A 19366-nucleotide genomic window follows, 5' to 3' on the forward strand; every position below is an offset into this window, starting at 1 on the left:
GATCCCCGCCAGCTGTTGTGTTAGTTTGTCCGACTGCAGTGAAGCTGACCTGAAGAACATAACTCTGGCTGGACATAAAGCCTACAGACAGGTGGGAAACACACACATTACACAAGTGAGCGTGTGACAAATGTTGGTCTGAAATGTGAATTCTCAGTCAAACATGCATAGGACACTAAAGAGGAAATGAAGACGAGCTAAACAAATGAACTCTGTGTCTGTGTGTGCAGGGTTGTTATGAAATGGTGACGACCTTCTTAGAGAGCAACATGGGCGTCATTGCTGGCGTTACCTTCAGCATTGCCTTCTCTCAGGTATCAACCACAGTCTCATTCCTAAAACACTACACAACATGACACAATCCACCACTGTTCTGTGACAGCTGCAGTGTCATGCTGTGGTTTAATGGTCATCAGAAGATCACATGATTCTGTATTTCTCCTGATGGGGGAGATTCAGGTGTTGCAGCAGGGAAGACAGAAGTAGAAACAAATACAAAAAGGGATTTTTTAAGAAAAAGGTGATGAACCCTGGTGTGTTTCGAAGGGTAACTCAGTGTTTTACCTTGTGACAATAAGAGACAGTGAACCAGTGTTAATGAGGCACAAACAGGATCAGCAGAGGACCAGAAGCGTTCACTGGCTGCATGTTGCTCACTGGACAAACCTGCTGCAGAGGTAGACAGCAACTTTTCTGTTGTGTGCTAACATGCTGCTAAATGATGTGGTGACGCTCGGATGGTTTAAAAGGAGGAGACCTGGAGCTGGACAGTCTGAAACCAGTTTGTTTTAAAATGCAGGTCAAACGCACATTTGCAGAATTTATGTGAATGTCCACTGAATGAATTCTGCTCAGCCAGAGACAGATGATGGAGAAACCTGTGTGGTCTTCTTCAGCCAACACCATGCTGACCGTTGTCATGGCAACCACCTCGGCTGACAGTGATAGGCTGGCTGGTATCGAGAGGGCTGGTTCAGATATTATACACTGGTTTTTAAAGTAAAAATTGTCAACGGTCTTTTAATTAGTTTAAAAAAATTTTTTTTAAACTGTTTTCTTACTTCAGTCTTTGTGCTGCTCTAACATGTCAGTTTCCCACTGAGGATCAATATAGTTTTATGTTGTCTTAAAAATAAAGCTCAAGTAAAATCACAAAGGCTAAATAAACACCCTCTGTGTCTGTGTCCAGCTGACCGGGATGTCTTTGGCCTGTAGTTTGGCTCGCTTCATCAGCACCAACCAGTATGAGATGGTCTGACAGGTAAGAACACACACTCACTTTTGTCTTTGTGAGGACACTCACTGACATCACTCAGTGGTATCCACTAGCCCCTAACCTAAACCCATAGATGGATCACCGAATGGGCCTTCAAGAGGCAAAGGTCCAGGGGCCCAAGATGTTGGGGGTACCTGGGCGTGTGCCTCTGTACAATATGGCTCCTTATATTTCTTGTTTAAAAGCCACAGAACTCCGTTAAAACACTTCAAATAGATGCAAGGCAACTACAGACAGTCTCTGAACAACCACAGAGAGATGCAACATGACCAGAAGGAGACACAGAACAACTAGGAAGACACACAAAATGGCCACAAATGTTGCAACATTTTGTCATTAGGGTTTCAATATGGGAGTCCTACATAGGAGGGATGGAGGTCTTTTTACCTGTCTGTGCCTGGGGGCCCATTCTCTCACAAATTGTCCCAACCTAAACCCGATTCTAACCTGAACTTGAAGGTGTGAGGACCAGAGAGTGTGTCCTCGCTCAGATGGTTGTACATATACTTAAAAAACACTGTTGTTCTTTGCTCTGTCTGCTCTTATTTGCCTGTTTACAGAGAAGACACAAGGATGCACATTGCCATGGAAACCTGAGGAAAAACAGCAGACAACCTCTAGACATTTATTTTGTAGTTTATTTTTCTTGTTTTTTTGTTTGTTTGTTTCTGGGGCTGTAAAACACCCAAATTGCTGAATAGTGCTAATTTGTTTCCCTTTGTGTGGATATCTGGGCAGTTTCAAGCCAATGAATCATCAATAATAATACCATTACATAAGGGCAGAGTAATCTCAAGTGGCACTAAAACTGTGTCTTTGTTTTTATTTTGTTAATGTGACTTTGTTACTGAAATCTAAAAGTTTAAGATGACAGTTTGACCACAGAGACAAGTCTGATGAAGACCATATCACATTTGAAAGCTCCAGAACAGCTTTGAAATGGACCATGCAGTTTTATTGCAGTGTTTTGTACATTAGGCCAAAACTGACACTTTACAGCAGTGATTGAGTGAATTGTAGGTAAATATTTTTTGTTGTTAATACCATGTGTTGATACTGTAAAATGTCACATGGTTAGAAATAAAACAGGAAAACCAACCAAGAGACCTTCACTTTTTTCCTTTACTGAAAATAGCCATAAAGACAGAGACGGTGATGTATATGTACTGGTGGAAAATGAAATGATTAAATGGCACAAATACAAGTGTGCATACAGCAAATCTAATTTCATATGTGGGGAAGACAAAGTATTCTCAGTCAATAATGTGACCAGATTTAAAACAGCAGTGACGTTCTTGTCTTACATTCATACAGCACACAGATGACTCTTTGGGTTAATATTTTATTATATTAATAAAACAGACAGATTTGTTTGGATGATTGCTTTATTTTTTTCATTGCTTATTTATTAATTTCGTATTTGTCTATGTATTTGCATGACTTTGTTTTATTGATATAATTATTGTTATAATTCATCTAAAAATGTATTTTTGTGTGTTTTCACGACTGTAAAAAGTGTGATTACTTTACTAATAATACAACCAATGATAAAATAGACGGCGAATCTGAAAACTGTACTGCTGACCTACAGCCAGAGGGAGACGATGTCACACCAGCACCAGGATTCATCAGTCAGTGAGGAAATAAATACTAAAGACAGAAATAAGCATGATTTGAGGAAACTGAGGCACTGTGTAGCAAGCAAAAGCTCCTGAAATGTACCGAATCAAATAAATAAACAAGTTATTTTCTTGTTCTTATTCCCATTGTATAAATTGACAATATATTATCAATATCAGATTATTCTGATTCTAGTGTTCTAATAAATAAAATTATTCTTTAAAGAATTCCACCACATACTGTATAAGAAATCACAAAACATATTTTGTCTTCTTGTTTCTTTGTCAATCTACATTTCTTAGGATTGAAGAAGAGACTAAATTAAATACAATTAACAACAAAAATATGTAACCACCATAAATCTTGTATAGAATAAATATGACTTCTGTAAATCACATGTACAGTATAAGCTATGTTATATCCCCATATTTGTAGACATGTAGTTTCATTTAGCAAATGTTAACTTTATTGCTTTATTTAAGGTTTATATGAAGTATTACGTCATGTTTGGTAATGATTATATGTGTTACCATTTCTGATTGAGCCTCTGTATATATTGCTTATAATGTAAATAATACATAGAACCAAATGTTTCCGGGGTTCTTCGTGACGTCACGCCGTCTTCTCCCCTGTGGTTGACTGCTTCTGGGGATCTGGCTTTCCCTCAAGACTCTCGCTCCGCCCCGGCGTCCCGTTACTCCTGCTGCAGGTAGCTGAAAGAAACCCCCAGACCCTGAGGAGCTCTGTCCCGGAGATGTTATTGGACGGACAGCAACAGGTTAAAGTTAAACACCGACGGGATCAGGGAGCGACACCCAGAACACTGTGAGCTCACCGGGTATCTGCACTGCGGAAGTTTGTCGGATGATCTGGTCGACGGACGGAGCGAATTAACGGTACCCGGTATTACTCATCACTGAGGGCGTGGATTTTTAAGGTAGCCGTCGTTTTATTCCACGGTCTAACCGGTGTTCATAAAGCCGAAGTACACCCGAAAACACGAGCGGCTTTTGGCTTCTGTTTCGTATCTGGCAATGCATAGCGTTTATTCTCGAGACTTCCATTTTCAGACACGGTCAGATGTCCTTCTTATTTTCTTGTGTTTTTGTCCCAACAGCTTTCCTACTTGAGTTATTGTTTTAATAATACTGAATTGTTAATAATTGTAAGATCTTTTGTGGTTAGAAAATCGCTAAACAGTCACGCTGTAACGTTTTACTTTACATTTTAGCTTGTGGATGTAATAGTGATTTGGTGATTTTTGAAGGCAAAATGTTTGTACATCTAATTATAACAACGCGGTTTATGGCAGGGAACCAGTCTGTGTCTTATTAATGAAATGCTCGTTGACTTTTTGAATGAGAAGTGTGAGCCGGCTGTCCGATAATGGATGCACGTCCATTTCTGTGGAATAACCCGGCTGGCTAACATTCTAGCTTTAGTTAGCGACCACTACAGATGCAGTTTATGATTTAATTTTAGAAACTTTTATTGGCCAAGTATGTCACACACACAAGGAATTTGTTTCCGGCAGCAATCTGCGGCGCCACACGCACACACACACGCACCTCGATGGCGTCGCTGGTGGGAATAGCGCACTGGCCATCGGGGCCAACTGGGGTTCAGTGTTTTGCCTAAGCACACCTAGACATGTGGACTGGGGGGACGACCTCTCCATCTCATCTATATCTAGCTGGTTCAGATAACGGGAATAGCTCTTTTTTAAATAAAATACAAAAATTACTACTATTTATATTTTTAATTTTTCCTAATGCATATTCCTTTTTCTTTGTTTACACATTATTTCTTTTCTTGTTCTGTTTCATCTTGTTAACTCGTTGCCTTACGGAGGAACATTGTACATACACACTGAGACCCACTGTACCAGAGTCAAACTCCTCCTGTGTTCAACATACCTGGCCAGTCAAGCTGACCTAAAGCTAACCACCAGCCTCTTCCTCTGTTCTTGTATTTCAGGTTGTTGTTTGGTATTTGAGCTCCTGGGGTCAAAAGGTTGGCTGCCGTCCTGCAGCAGGAAACCTGCTCCGTCCCCAGCAGGGTCACCAGGCTGTTAAGGTAAAACTACTGGAATCCAGCTGAGGGATTCATGCTTGAGTGGTGAGCGTGCTGTGTAACCTGGACTTGACCCAGGATCTGACTGTGGCCTCATCTTAATCCTCTAAGGAGCATTGGCAGGCAAAGTTTGTCCCAGACCGTGACAGGCTGTGACAAGGGGCTTCACCTCAGCTTTGCTCACCATGATGCAGATATCTGACTCCTACAACCAGAAGAACTCAGTCTTCAACACCATGAACCGCTTCATAAGCGCCGTCAACAACATGGACCAGACGGTGATGGTGCCCAGCTTGCTGCGGGATGTCCCACTGGAGGACAAGGAGGACATGATGGCAGTGCAGGCCACCAACAGCACCACCAGCACCGCTTGCTTCCACCAGAGCGGCGACATGTACAGCTCATACATCCTGCTCAAGTCCATCCGAAATGACATTGAGTGGGGCATCCTGCAGTGTGACGGGCGGGGGAAGGAGAAGGCGGGCGTGACGGAGGTGGACCCAGACGACCTGGAGAAACAGTTTCATTTCCACCTCAACGGACTCCACACGGTTCTGTCCAAACTGACGCACAAGGCCAACATGCTGACAAGCCGCTACAAGGAGGAGATCGGCTGCTGGAACTGACCAAGGACTGATTCATTTATAGACAGGAAACACAACCACACGGGTGTTTCTACACGTGTTAGCTCAGAATCTTCAGATCAGACGCAGCTTGACATTTCTGCAGGGAGCCTGAAAAGTAAAATGTTCCAAAGCTGAAGCTTGAATTTGAGAAAAGACCAAATTCACTTGATCCTCCTACATGCGTGTCATTGCATATTTGGGTGTCATTTCCTGGTTTTCAAGTTCAGTGGATTTATCCATACAGTCATGGAAATTACAGAGCTTTTAGCAAACACACAAACATGACACAACAAAGTCAAAACCACAAATGAAACCTCAGATACAGGCTTTCACTCGCTGAGGTTCATTTTAATTGAAAGTGAAGGAAGTTCATTTTACAGCTGCTGTTTGATTTGGTTAGATGATGTAGGACATCAGCAAAACTATGCAGAAGCACAAGCGTGTTTGTTTTGTTCATCATACAGGGACTGAGTGAAACTGGACAAACACCTGGAAGGAATGAAAAGAACTTGGCATTTCCTCCAGTTGTTTGTCCACATGTGTACTTATGCTGTGTGTGTTGATTGCACTGTGTTTTCAGGGTTTATGTTTGTCTCTCTCTCCGCATCATCCTGTAAGTTTAAAACTATGCAATTACAGACACTGGCTGCTCGGAGTTTGTTTTCATATGTGAAAATGTGTTTGACTGCAGACGCAGAAGTGTTGAACTTTGACAATAAAACTTTCCAAGCTACTTAAGATGTTTGCCATGAATGCAGCTGATAACATTCATGAAAATGCTCAAACAGTTTAGAAATAATATGATTATAGTACAAAATGATCAATAACACAAGTGATGTATTGGTCAAGCTTGAACTGGCTGATCATGGTTTATTCTCTGGGGGGGGTCTGTCAACTAAATATAACCAGAGGTAAATGGTTAACAGTTTTAATACAATACTAGTCTGTGCATCATCCAGGATTAAACCGTAGACTGTATGTAAGTTTGGACAACACGTCACCACTTCCCTCCACTGCAAAAGTGAAGCCAAAATATCATGAAAACGGTGGCAGCCATCTTGGCATTTTGCAGCCAGATTCTCTGCCGAGACTGAGTAGTTAAGTGACAAATCAGGCCGCCAATCAAAGCTGTCAAATCATGTGAAACACACCCCTTTTATATAATGAAATAACTTATTAAAAACAACCTTACCAGAAAAATGACCATGTGCACTCACAGCAGTGTGATAATATCAACCAAAAAAAAAAACTGAAACCACCTCTGGGTAAAATTTATCTGATTGGTACTTTGAGTTTTTAGTTTGGCTCATGTCCCTTTCACTAACATGGAAGGGGCGGGGTTTGTGACCTATACTGCCACCAGGGAGTGATAGACTTGCAATAGCTTCACTTCACATCATCCATCTTTTTACAGTCAGTGGCTTGACCTGAGTTTTATTATGGTGAGTTCACATTTCCAGACATTTCCTGTCAGACTGAAGCTGATTGACAGAAAATTCGACAAAATTCAAAATTTCATCAAATCAAATTTTATTTGTATAGCGCCAAATCACAACAAAAGTCATCTCAGGACACTTTACAAAGTAAGGTCTAGACCTTACTGTTATAAATATTATTACAGAGGGAAAACCCAACAAATCCCCCTTGAGCAGGCACTTGGCGACAGTGGGGAGGAAAAACTCCCTGTAACGTTCATGGTTTCATCAGTTTCTCAGAGTCCAGTGTGACGTTTGTGCGAGCAGTGGTCCAAAACCCAGACACAGAATTCACTGTGATGAGAAAGAGAAAACATCCATACCTGTGTCACTGGCTCCTGAACATTGTTGAATTTCAACAGACAATCAATTCTAAACTAATTTCCTGTGTCACAGTTGCAGCAGCACTTTAAAATGGCAAAAACTCATAAGTTTGGTGTCGGTCAGATTTGTGTACACATTTCACTGGCTGATGTCACCTGCAGCTCATTCAAAACCAGCTAGATTTCCCTGAATTAAAAAAAACACCAGAATGAGTGACGTGTCCAAACAGCCAGTGTACAAGTCAGATGTTACTGCAGGATGTTGTTTTTGTCAGGAGTTTAATAAAATGTGAAGCAGCAGAATCTGGCAGGGATAAAACCAAAACAAAAGGCATCTGTGACCTTTGTACGAAGCGTTCATTTAGACAAACGATGCTGTAAATTCCACTGAGCTATGCAATTTCTATTTACTGTACAGCTTGGCAATTAAAGATTTTGATGAGTATTTTTGGTGTTTTGTTCATTACACCATCAAGTATGATTTGTCTTTAGTTTTTTGCAGTGACAGTGAGTGAAAAATAAGCCAAACAGCTGCTGAACAAAGTTTTATTATAACAAGACAAGCTGTTCAGTGATATGAGATATCAGGTGATAACAACATGAACTCTGGCTCCAGCAGCAAGTAGCTCTGCTTATAATAAGCACATCTGTAAATCTATACTCAAAATAAAATCCAGTGAGTATAAGTAACAGAAACATTTGCAGTATATGTATTTGAGAACTTCCAAAATAAAGCACTTGAGATTTTTCCCATTTTAATATCAGGAATATTCTTATAATATTCTTTTAGTTTGTGCACGTAAATCTCCAAGTGTCCAGAGACCAGTTGGAAACTTTTCAAGCCGTTGCTTTGAAGCCTGCATCAGGTGAAATGTTGCCCCAACCGGACTAAAGGCAGATAGCATGTTATCTGTGTTTGTGTATTTGTTGAGTCATATTAAACCTTGTCATGGTGAACAGGGCTGAAAACTTTCAGTCTCTGCCTCCTCAGAACAAATACACCCTGAGTTTAGTGATGAATCAAACACTGCCATGCTCCAGGGAGGAAGCTGTTTATTGTGGGAACAAGCCCCGCCCTCTGTTGAGGAGAAAACACAGCCCATAGTAAAGATGGCTTCTTACAAGTGAACTCACTGTTTGTTACTGTGAGGTTTTTTCTGTTATTAACGTCCATGTTTGAGCCATGGATGGACCTCCTGGGCAGAAGGTCTGGGACCTGAGGGGTTAAGGGGCCCCTGGTCCTGTGCCACAGTATTAAGGCAATGTTTCTCGTTTAAAGGTCACAGAGTTCAGGTGAAAGACACAACATGAGCACAAAGAGATGCAGAAAAACTACAGAAAGGTGAAGAAGTACACAAGCTAAACAGCCATAAAAAGAAGCTATTTTACTCATTGTAGAGCACCAAATGTGGATTAATCCACCAGTGAAAATAGTCCCTACAGATGATAAAACCATTGACAGTATATAAAAACTGGCCAAACTCACTGTGATATCACCCATTGGTGTTGTGAACAATGGTTTGAAAGCTTAACTCTGGCCGATGTCATCTTGGTAGTGCTTCACTCTGCCTGCTATGGCTAATCCAAAAATGTGCAAAGAGGCGGAGCATGAGTGGAGTTCTCTAGACAGCTAGCCACCTATGGTGGTACCCTGCCACCTGTTACTCAAAGTGACCACACCCTTACTTCTGTGTAACTTTTTTTCACAATATAATTTAAATGTGAGTTATAAAAAAAATTGCCCTCCTTACAGTTGCCATGGAAGGGGATATTAGCCACAGAGACAAAACCTGTTTTTGTACCAGGCTGTAAACATGTTTATTTCTGCTGTAAACTTGGGCATTTTAACATGGGGTCAATGGGGACTGAGTCCATTTTGGAGCCATGCATGTTTTGGAACTTCTACTGTATATTGGCTTCAGTTCTTAGCCTCGGAGGTTGGAGCTTGGAGCTTGGATAAAACCTTCAGAGTCCAGATCTTTTAGAAATTCACCGAACCTTATTAACAATGAAACTATATATTTATGAGGTGATTTTGAAGTGCTGGGTTATTTTTGGTCCAAAAAATTGACTGTCTTTTTAAACATGAATCAACTGTTGCTGGAATTTCCCCACTGTGGGATCAATAAAGTTCTACCTATCTACCTGTTTGCTTGTATGTTAAATCACATTTGTGCAAATCCTTGTGTCTGTCACAGGGCGACAGAAATATCTCATTCCTACAGCATACACATTTATATCAGGTTGTATTTTATTTTATTTTGTATTTTATAAACTGGCCCCTCGAGGTGAACTCCTGTCTTACATACAGTAAGTAAATTGTTGTTATTTGTCGGTCTAAGACAGTCACACCTCTGTTCACCTGTAATCTCCCATAATCCCTTTGTCCTCAGGCAAACCTTACCTGTATCTGCCAGACGAGTCAATAAACGCCTCATGGATGTCGCTTCATTAGTCAAGACCAAAAGAGCTGCTAATAATTATAATTGTGAAGATAAGAATTAGTCACAAAAATACAAACCCCAATTCCAATGAAGTTGGGACACTGTGTAAAATGTAAATAAAAACAGAATACAATGACTTGCAAATCCTTTTTGACCCATATTGTTGACTGTTGAGCAACTGAAGTCGTACATCGAGCAAGAATGGGAAATAATTCCACCTATAAAGCTTCAACAGTTAGTGTCCTCAGTTCCCATTAAGTGTTGTTCCCATTAAGTATTAAGTGTTGTTATAAGGAAAGGTGATGTAACACAGTGGTAAAAATACCCCTGTCCCAGTCGTTTTGGAACATGTTTCAGGCATCAAATTCAAAACGAGTGAATATTTGCAAAAAACAATAAAGTTTATCAGACTGAACATTAAATATCTTGTCTTTGTGGTGTATTCAATTAAATGTGGGTCAAAAAGTATTTCCAAGTCATTGTATCCTGTTTTTATTTACGTTTTACACAATGTCCCAACTTTATTGGAATTGGGGTTTGTAAAAGTACTCATTGATAATTAGTTAAATAAGTTAAAAAGTCCAAAAAAGAAATGGTTCATCACAGTTATTAGGAAAAATAATTACTCATAAAAGGTCAAGATGTACATGTCAATATAAAAATTAGAGACAATAATCACATCATTTTCTAACTAATAATTAGTGAAAAACAGGTAGTACAATAAACATAGATTAGTATTCAAAATGTACAACTAGTCAAATCACAAATTCAAAAATGTTTCTCTAAATGAGATCATTAAAAACAAAAAACTTTATAGTTACAAAAAATAGAATATTAATGATGAGATAAAACAGGAAATAAATGAATGACCACAAATATATCAATATAACTTAGTATAAAAAGTGAATTCTGTGCAAACATAAGAAAATGAGTTTTTAAATTGGATGTTTTTATTAATTAGCTGTTTTTATTAAAACAGCTAATTAGCAACAAAGTGGGAAATAAAACTGACAAAATTTTGATAATTAAACATTAAAACCAGAAGTGTGTTCACAATTAATAAACAATTGCTAATTAATAAGAGTAAAAAAAGCACTAATATATCTGAGGGATTAGGAGGTTTATAGGTTTTGATCAAGTTTCCAGAATAGATTGGGTCTGTGTGTTTAAATTGAGGTTACACAAACACTGTGGTGAAGTGTCAACCTCCTCTGAGTCTCGGGGACAATGGAGGGCGGTGGATTCCCAAGGCAATGCCATGTTTACTGTTGAACAACACTCATGAGTGGAGGTTGTATCACAGCTGATTAACTGTGTGAGTCAGTGTTGGTATAGCAGGGAGCGATGGTGATGACACACCTTCTGACCTCTGAGGGCCTGACTGGAAACAGGAAGCATGTTCATCTTTTCTCTGGTTCTCATGTTTGGGTGTTAGCTTGGGTTGGTGACCATGTTTCTTCACTCCAAGCTAGTGATTCACTAAAAAAGCTGTAAAACAGAAGATAAGTCTTTGACATACATCCCTGTCTCATAATAATGAGGTCTGGATCTTGACATTGTGAGACAATCTACAGTGAATATGCAGGAATAGAAATGCTGCAGAACTTGCCGGAGAATCCGACTGTTTCTAAGTTTCCTTTGATACCACGGTGATCCAGTGACAGTAGTGTGTACGTCCATGGGGACACTACACACACAGATGGTTAATGGTTAATTCGGCATCCTTCATGTTCTGAAACATACACAAATATAGGCTAAAAAATGGAGCCCACAGTGTAACTCACTGCATGCATGAGCAGAACTTGGTTTATTCTTTAGACTTTTCTCATAATCATAAGACCTCCAGTTTATTGTTTCTGTGGATGTGCCTCCACACACAAGTCCAGTCCAGTCCAGTGAACAAAATACAGGCAAGAAAAAGTCCATAAACGTGTGAGCACCATCATTATTCTATAGACCGTCCCAAAGACAGCAAGCTCACACACGTTACATAAAAAAAAAACAACACAAAAATTACAATGTTGTTCTCTGTTACAGAATACGGTCAATGCAAAATAAAACAAGCTTCTTTGTGGTCAGCAAAACAATTGGGGCCATTCTTTTCTCTATTTGCACTCATTTTGTGTCTTGCAATAGTTCAGTGTGTTTTTGTGTTATTTTTGTGCCTCTTGGCAGCAGGAAGTGTTACAGCCCCTTCAACCTGACGCTCTGCCCGGTGGCTCCTGAACCAGTGGGTGTCTTCTGGTTCAGTTTGCAGACATTAGAGATTAGAGCTGTGAGTGTGTTTGAGTTCCGGGTGCAGATGCTGCAGCCTCATTGTGTTTACAGGCTGCAGCTGAAGGTCGAGCCGACACTGACATGCTGCAGGATCAGGTGTCGGATGGTCCCCTAGGTGTCGGATGTTCCCATGGACCTGCGGCAGCTCAAACTGGAACTGCCGTTGGTTGTTGACTCTACCCAGAGCAAGCTCCACATTTAGCCAAATGCTGCCGATATTTGTGTCTTAAAATAAAGGTCCATGAGCTGTGAGCATGCTTAGTGTGTGAGTCCAAGTTCATGATATCTGATCATGATGTTTGCACACTCACTGTATGCCTGGTTCCCAGCATGGCTGCTCTACGAGGCCACTGAGTCCAAAACAATGGGCTGTGTTTAGCTGAACGTGACCTGAATGTTTCTATGTCCTGCGACTTCTCCACTACACTACACAACTACATAAATGTAGTTTTTACTCCATTGCATTAACCTGCAGAACATGTGATGGTGTTGCAGTTCACTGTTTCATGAAGACCTGATGTATGTCACCACAGTGGCACAGTAGTTGCAGGTTTACAGGACTGGTAAATACTGTATCTGTGAACCAGTTTGTCTCTGCAGGTTAAATGTGTTTGATTTGGATGTGTGAAGTGTGATCAGAGCCTCAGATATGTCTCAGTCTTTGTGTTTGGCCACAGGGAACACTGTCAACCAGCCACTGGGGTGAAAACTCTCTCAGGCAGAACTGTAGTGCAAATAGAAGTCCTTATGAATATTGTTCACACACAGTAAGCATGGAAATCCAACAAGATGATGATGACAATGATGACTGTGTCATCCCAACATTTTACTTGATCCAGAACTGGGCTGGTATGAAAATCAGAAGTCAAAGGTTTAGACATACTTTGCACTGGCAGTGCATATGTTGTTTCTGTCAGGAGCAGAAATAAAATGGTAATAGATGATGATTGGCGTCTTCCAGTGGTCATTGTAAGGAACTGCAGTGCTCTCCATATTAGATTCAACATTATTGTCATTACCAATGTACAAGTACAAGGCAACAAAATACAGTTTAGCATCTAACCGGAAGTGCAATAACAGCGGTACAGGGAGCTCAGTATCTACAGTATGAACAGTCAGAACTAATTTACTGATGATATGTACAACTGATATTTACAGTAAGTTATTTAAGGTAATATACACTATACAGCAGAATTTATGTATTTAAGTTACAAATAATGGATAATGTACATTAAGCTTATAAAACACTAGTGCAGTGGGATGAAATAGTGCAGAATAAGAAGATAAGTTACATGAGTGAACAGTTCGATGGATGTAAATCATGCAAAGATAAAGATAAATATACAGTATCAGCATATGAACAGTGTACAAATGAATAACAGAGCAGTATTCTGTGAGTAGAGTATGTGCAAATTAACAAATCACTTCAGTGTTACAGGTAACAGAAGCGTATTGCATTAGTCCCGGGAGGAGAGATGAGAAGGGGTGAGGTGTGTGTAGTGGTATAGAAGAAGGCAGCACGTTGGTCAGTTTTCACCACCCACAGCAGCACCTTGCGATCGGAGACAGAGCAGTTTCCATATCAGACTGTGATACAGCTGGTCAGAATGCTCTTGGCGGCACAGCAGTAGAAGTTCACCAGGATGGCTGAAGACAGGTGGTTCTTCTTCGGTGTCCTCAGGAAGGAGAGGCACTGGTGAGCCTTCTTAACCAGGCTGCAGGTGTTGGTGGACAGATCCTCTGAGATGCAGGTCCCCAGGAATTTGAAGCTGGAGAAATGTTCAACAACCATGTCATTAATATGGATGGGATTGCGTGTGCCTCCTTTCTCCCTCCTGTAGTCCACAGTGAGCTCCTTGGTCTTGTTGGTGTTAAGGAGCTGGTTATTGTCAGTGCACCACACAGCCAGGTGCTGTACCTCCTCCCTGTAGGCTGACTCATCGTTGTTGCTGATGAGGCTGTTTACAGTGGTGTCGTCTTCAGACTTGATGATGGTGTTGGAGCCATGCACAGGCCTGTGTCGTGGATGAAAAGGGAGTAGAGGAATGGGCTCAGCACACGGCCCTATGGTACGCTGGTGTTTGGTGTTGAGGATGATGCTGGAGGAGCAGGTGTTGTCTGACCTAACATGCTGAGGCCTGTTGGTCAGAAAGTCCAGAATCCAGTGGCAGAGGGAGGTGCTGATGCCCAGGTCTCCAGGTTTGGAGACATTTTTATACTGAGGATTGAGCCAAACAATCAATTAGTGGAAATCCCGTTGGCCTCAGTGTGATGTAGTGACTCAGAGCGACCACTGGAGGGAACACAAACTTTCACTCGCTGATGATGGAAACTAACCCTTCACAAACAGTGTGTCTCCAGCCACACGCTGACGTTATGGCTGTAACATCATCGGAGCATGTGCAGGATATTTTATTTATCATGGCTCATGAGCCGCAGTCATGTGTTATGTCGTGTGCTAATTATTGTGTGCGGATTTCAGTGTCAGATCAGTAGTTGTCAAAGTGCAGCTGGAGCGCTCCTCCTAAGTGCAGCGCTGGTCTTTGTGTGGAAAGTTGGTTTGGGAGGGTGTTGATGAGAGAGAGCCATCTGATCTGAATGAGGTGCTGCTCAAAGACAGTGTGCGCTTTGCACTCACCCAAAGCTGTGCAGGATTCACGTCAAAACACAGTATAATGCTGACAAAATAGCCCACAGTATGTGGTAATAACGCGAAAACTATATTTTAACGCAAGAACATTTTTCTCGTTAACACAAGATTTACGCTGCAGTTCTTGTGTGTGCGCTATGAAATATAACTCCGTAGGCGCCACTGACCTCTTCACTGGTCCATGGTGGAAAAGATCAAATAAAATGAGGAATTTCTCAAGCTGATCCTCGGAAACTGAAACTGAAATGAGCGCACAACATTCGCAGCGGTGGAAGTTTATTGGTGGAGGCGAAGCTCTGCTCATGTTTACACACTGTACTGCTTTCACCATGTGAGCTAGTAACAGGCCACAGCTAATGTCTCCCTCTTCATTAGTGGTCGAGAACTCTTCAACCAGTTATTCAGAATATTTCTGTCTTCGTTTTGAGTTTAATCTTCATTCTTCATTACTGAACCTCACTGTATTGTGCTGCAGTACCGTTTGTATCCACTTGGAGGTATTAGAAACCGTGTGTCACGTCTATGTTGTTTGACTTTGTTTTTCATGTTATTGATCACATTACACATAGCAGTGAGTACCGCAACCAATACTGTAAATATATATCAAATTGATTGAAAATACTCGTGAGTACAGCAATAATTCAGAATAAACAAAGTTCTAAAATTAGCAGTATTACGTAGAAAACAAAACAAAAAACAGTTTAAACAGAATTATATGAATTTAAAAATCAAATTATAATTGTCAAACGTTTCCGCATGTTTTGCAAGCAGAAGAGAATGAAACGCCAGAAAAACAGACAAATATAAGATAAATGTAGTATAAATACCCTTCAGAAAGTCAAACCAGCCTCCTGTTAACTAAATATAATAAAGATTGTAAGGAACATGCAATAAAAATGCAAAGTATTTCACAGTTTGATTTCAGCCACAGGAAGTCTGAAACTTTTATTCAGAAGAACAAGTGCCGTTCAGATTTAAAAAATAAAAGAACCACTTTTGTAACAAGCCGGGACATTTAAAATAGGTAAATACAAACCAGCCATGCGGTTGATTTGGATCTGTGCATGAAGAAACAGAAGAAATGTTGACTGTCGGTGAGTAGTGTTTTTATTTTGAAAACGAGCACCGGAAACCTGGCGTTTTATTTCGCGTGAGACTTGGCGGAGAGAAAGAGAGAGAGAGAGAGAGAGAGAGAGAGAGAGAAGCTGTGTCCGTGTGAAGCAAAGAGGAGAAAGCAGCGGGTGGAGAGGAAGAGGACGAGGAGGAGGAGGAGTGGGATAAACCCAGCAGACACGCAGACGGCGGGACGGAAAGAAAGGAAAGACACGAGGAGTAATCTGCGACACCCTCAGGACTTTTTCCGCTCCTGCAGGAATATTTGAGATATTGAATTTTCTCTTTTTTGCGTTTTTCATTTTCGGGCTGAAATTGTTTGGACTAGACAGCTGCTGCTGCTGCTTCCTGCCGGAACCACACAGAGGGAAAACACACACGCTCGCACATACGATGAGAGTTTAGTGTCAGTTACCGGACAGCGCGTGTGTTCGCGTGCGGGTGCGTGTCCTTTCCCAGCTTTGCTTTATCGCTGTTTGCTATTAAATTTGACGTTTTTCTAAGGGAGGTCTGCTCAGCTCAGGACACCTTGTTTTTGACCTGTATGTGCGTGCACGTGCGTGAGTGGGCATGGACGTGTGCGTGCTCAGCATGTCGCAGCGCCGCTTTTGTATTAGAAACAATTCATAAACACCTTTATTTTTGTTGAACTCGGAGGAAATCCTGCAGTGTGTGTTTGCCTGTTTGTGGTTGTGCACGTGCGCGTCCACACCCCGTCCTGCAGATCAATGAAGAGAGATTTACTGACTTCGACGCGAGAGGTGGTGATTTGATGTTTTTGTTTCAAACTGTTTTTACCGGATGGATTTTAAATAAAAAAACAATAAAAACTGAAGGAAAGACTTAGAAAACTGGATTAAACTCCGTAGAAGAAGAGAAGGTCAGTTTTTTTTCTCCTAGAAAACATTACTGTTTTGTCAGTGATGGTGTTTTGGAGACTTGATGAAATGTATTGCAGTTTTTATGTTATTATCTGTTATGTGGCATCATGTTGCAACCTTTGGTCCGGGTGACGCGCTTCCTGTGGCGTTCCCATATTGACTTGGTTGGATTCGGACATGTGAGCAGTTTATAGTCTAATAGTCATCCTGTGTGCTGTGGCCCCTGAGGGGGGCTCTGTAATGGCTCTATAGGAGCCTTAATTGTGAGCACAGCATGGACGTTTAACGTTTCCAGCGACTTGCTGTGCGTTTGCAGCACTTCTTACTTTATATCAGAATCAGAATCAGCTTTATTGGCCAGGTGTGCTGGACAGGAGGAATTTGAATCTGGTACAGCTGCTCTCAATGTGCACGTACATATCCTCAAGCAAGGCAACTGCAAGGGGCAAGTAGACAATATACCAACATAAGGATGTGTAGTATAACAAAATTAACACTATAAACAATGCAAAATAAACAGGCAGTAAGCAATGTAGTCAGACAAAGAAATGTTCATTGGTAGACGAGATAAAAATAGAATAAAAATGGAGTACTTAAAAATAAAAATGGAGACCTGTACGAATCTGTATAATCTGTACAATGTACATTTACTGGTATTGCACTGGGGGAAGGTATCATTTAATTTGTGTGTTGTCATACTGAGGCTCTGATGGGTGACTGCACAGGTCCACTGGGCACAGAACCAGGGCCTTGAGGGGTCATTGGGCCCCCAGCAGCCCACCCATCCATGACTCTGTGAAAATGGCCCCAAGTGTCCAAACGATCTGAATCTTAATGGAATAGAAAGATTCGTTTCAGAGCCAACGTTGGGATGTTGAGTGAACCCTATAGAAAACTTTAAACAGCTGAACTGAACTTCGGGAACATTTAAGGAGAATCAAGGCCTTAAACTAAGTTTAGGGTCTATTTGTTTTTAAAGGGAGTGTCAGTGAACACTCTGTGTCTCCGCTTGGCCTCATTAAGGTTTTCTAGCGATCAGTGGGACAGTCCTGGATAAATCCAGGATAAATAAGCTGGCAATTTCATGTTGTTTCCCTGCAGGGATCATTAAAGTTTCATCTCCATCTCTCATCTCTTAAAATTAAACCTCAACAGAGCAGAGTGCAGGAAGGTAATGAAGGCATCCAGAAAAAGACCACTCACATTAGCCCCAGTGGCCGACAGCACAGCTGGATCACAGTGATTCTCAGAAATGCTCCATATACAGCTTAAATACAGTACATGCAGGGGCAGTTTATGAGGTGGCGGGGCCCTGGGCACAGGCAGGTAAAAGGCCTTCGCTGTCCTGCAGTGGTGCCCCAGACTGAAGGAGACATTAAGAGGTGGCCACTTTTTCTCTATTCAGTCATTTGTGTCTCTTTGTCATGGTTTTCCATGTCTTCAAGTCAAGTCAAGATTTTTATTTGCCATTTATGCATAAACAAACAGTCTAGGTATATAGGAAATCTTGTGCAGCTCTCCTTTGGAGTTAGGTAAGGAGTCACAAGCCAGAAAGAACACTTAGTTTTAAAATAAAAAGTTACATAAAGGCAACAAAGCATTAAAACCGCAATACACAAAAATAGGGTAATAGTATTTTCCCCAGTGAACTTAAAACATTGCACTTAGTAATTCACATGGTGGAGTTGGATATGGCATTACGCTTGGTGAGGTAGTGAGGGGTTATAACACAGTTTATATTCAGGCTCGTTTCCATTGATTGGTAGAGAATGTCCTCATTTATTCAGGTACCAGAAGAGGACACTGTTGATGAGATGCTCATACAAAAATACCTTGTGGAACATTTCTGTATTATTATTATTATTATTGCACATGTCTATTAAGGGGTTATTGCACGTATATTCTCCCATTTTTCATATTTTTGTATTTGCCATCAGTCTTACTACGTCAGGGAAAAAGCTCTTGTAAAATCTTCTTCTGTGTGTGATGATACTGTCCGCCCTGCTGTGCCTGAGGCTGTAGGTGCAGTTTTTGTGTCTGAAGAGGGAGTGAGCTGTGTGGCGTGGATCCCTGAGTATGTTCTCTGCCCTTTTACGACAGCGCTGTGTGTATATTGTGTCCATAGCAGGCAGTTCAGTCCCAGTGGTCCCCTCTGCAGGCTTTATGACCCTTTGAAGAACCTTCCTCTCTGCCTGTGTGGTGTTACCATACCAGACTGTGATGCCAGTGGTGAGGATGCTCTCTACCAGTCAGTCCTCTATAAGCCAGGGTGAGAGGGTGACGGCTCAGCCCAGCTCTTCTGAGCCGCTTGATGAAGTATAGCCGCTGCTGGGCTTTCTTCACTGTGGCCGCTGTGTTCAGTGACCAGCTCACGTCAGATGTCACCTGCAGGCCCAGGTCCCCTCTGCAGGCTTTATGACCCTTTGAAGAACCTTCCTCTCTGCCTGTGTGGTGTTACCATACCAGACTGTGATGCCAGTGGCGAGGATGCTCTCTACCAGTCCTGTAGAAGCCTGGGTGAGGGGGCGATGGTTCAGACCAGCTTTCCTGAGCTGCCTGATGAAGTATAGCTGCTGCTGGGCTTGTTTCACTGTGGCCGCTGCGGTTA

The 19366-nt window shown here is 41.4% G+C and overlaps 3 protein-coding genes across 6 annotated transcripts in view; all 3 read left to right on the plus strand.

The window, feature by feature from the left end:
• Positions 1-1271, plus strand: part of LOC109953160 (tetraspanin-7-like) — a gene marked incomplete at its 5' end in the record, with an annotated part of 2852 nt that extends 1581 nt beyond the window's left edge. The window contains 3 exons of the mRNA XM_020588579.1: positions 2-91; positions 231-314; positions 1190-1271. Of these exons, the coding sequence (XP_020444235.1) occupies positions 2-91; positions 231-314; positions 1190-1258 (243 nt within the window). The remainder of the gene's footprint in view (position 1; positions 92-230; positions 315-1189) is intronic.
• A 2224-nt stretch (positions 1272-3495) lies between these two features.
• Positions 3496-7114, plus strand: LOC109953157 (mid1-interacting protein 1-B-like). 4 transcript variants are annotated; one of them, XM_020588574.1, is made up of 3 exons: positions 3496-3833; positions 4874-4972; positions 5081-7114. In XM_020588574.1, the coding sequence occupies exon 3, from the start codon at positions 5155-5157 to the stop codon at positions 5593-5595; it is 441 nt and encodes a 146-aa protein (XP_020444230.1). In that variant the 5' UTR covers positions 3496-3833; positions 4874-4972; positions 5081-5154; the 3' UTR covers positions 5596-7114. The 4 variants fall into 4 exon arrangements, with proteins under 4 accessions (XP_020444230.1, XP_020444231.1, XP_020444228.1 ...); XM_020588575.1 differs by having other exon boundaries at positions 5084-7114; XM_020588572.1 differs by having other exon boundaries at positions 3496-3971; positions 4874-7114.
• An 8886-nt stretch (positions 7115-16000) lies between these two features.
• The window catches only part of LOC109953159 (BCL-6 corepressor-like), a 39191-nt gene continuing 35825 nt past the window's right edge, over positions 16001-19366 (plus strand). Inside the window, 1 exon segment of the mRNA XM_020588578.1 lies at positions 16001-16757. The gene's annotated coding sequence lies outside the window, so the exon portion shown is untranslated.

The sequence above is a fragment of the Monopterus albus genome, unplaced genomic scaffold (assembly GCF_001952655.1).
Source record: "Monopterus albus unplaced genomic scaffold, M_albus_1.0 scaffold558.1, whole genome shotgun sequence".
Lineage (NCBI taxonomy): Eukaryota > Metazoa > Chordata > Actinopteri > Synbranchiformes > Synbranchidae > Monopterus > Monopterus albus.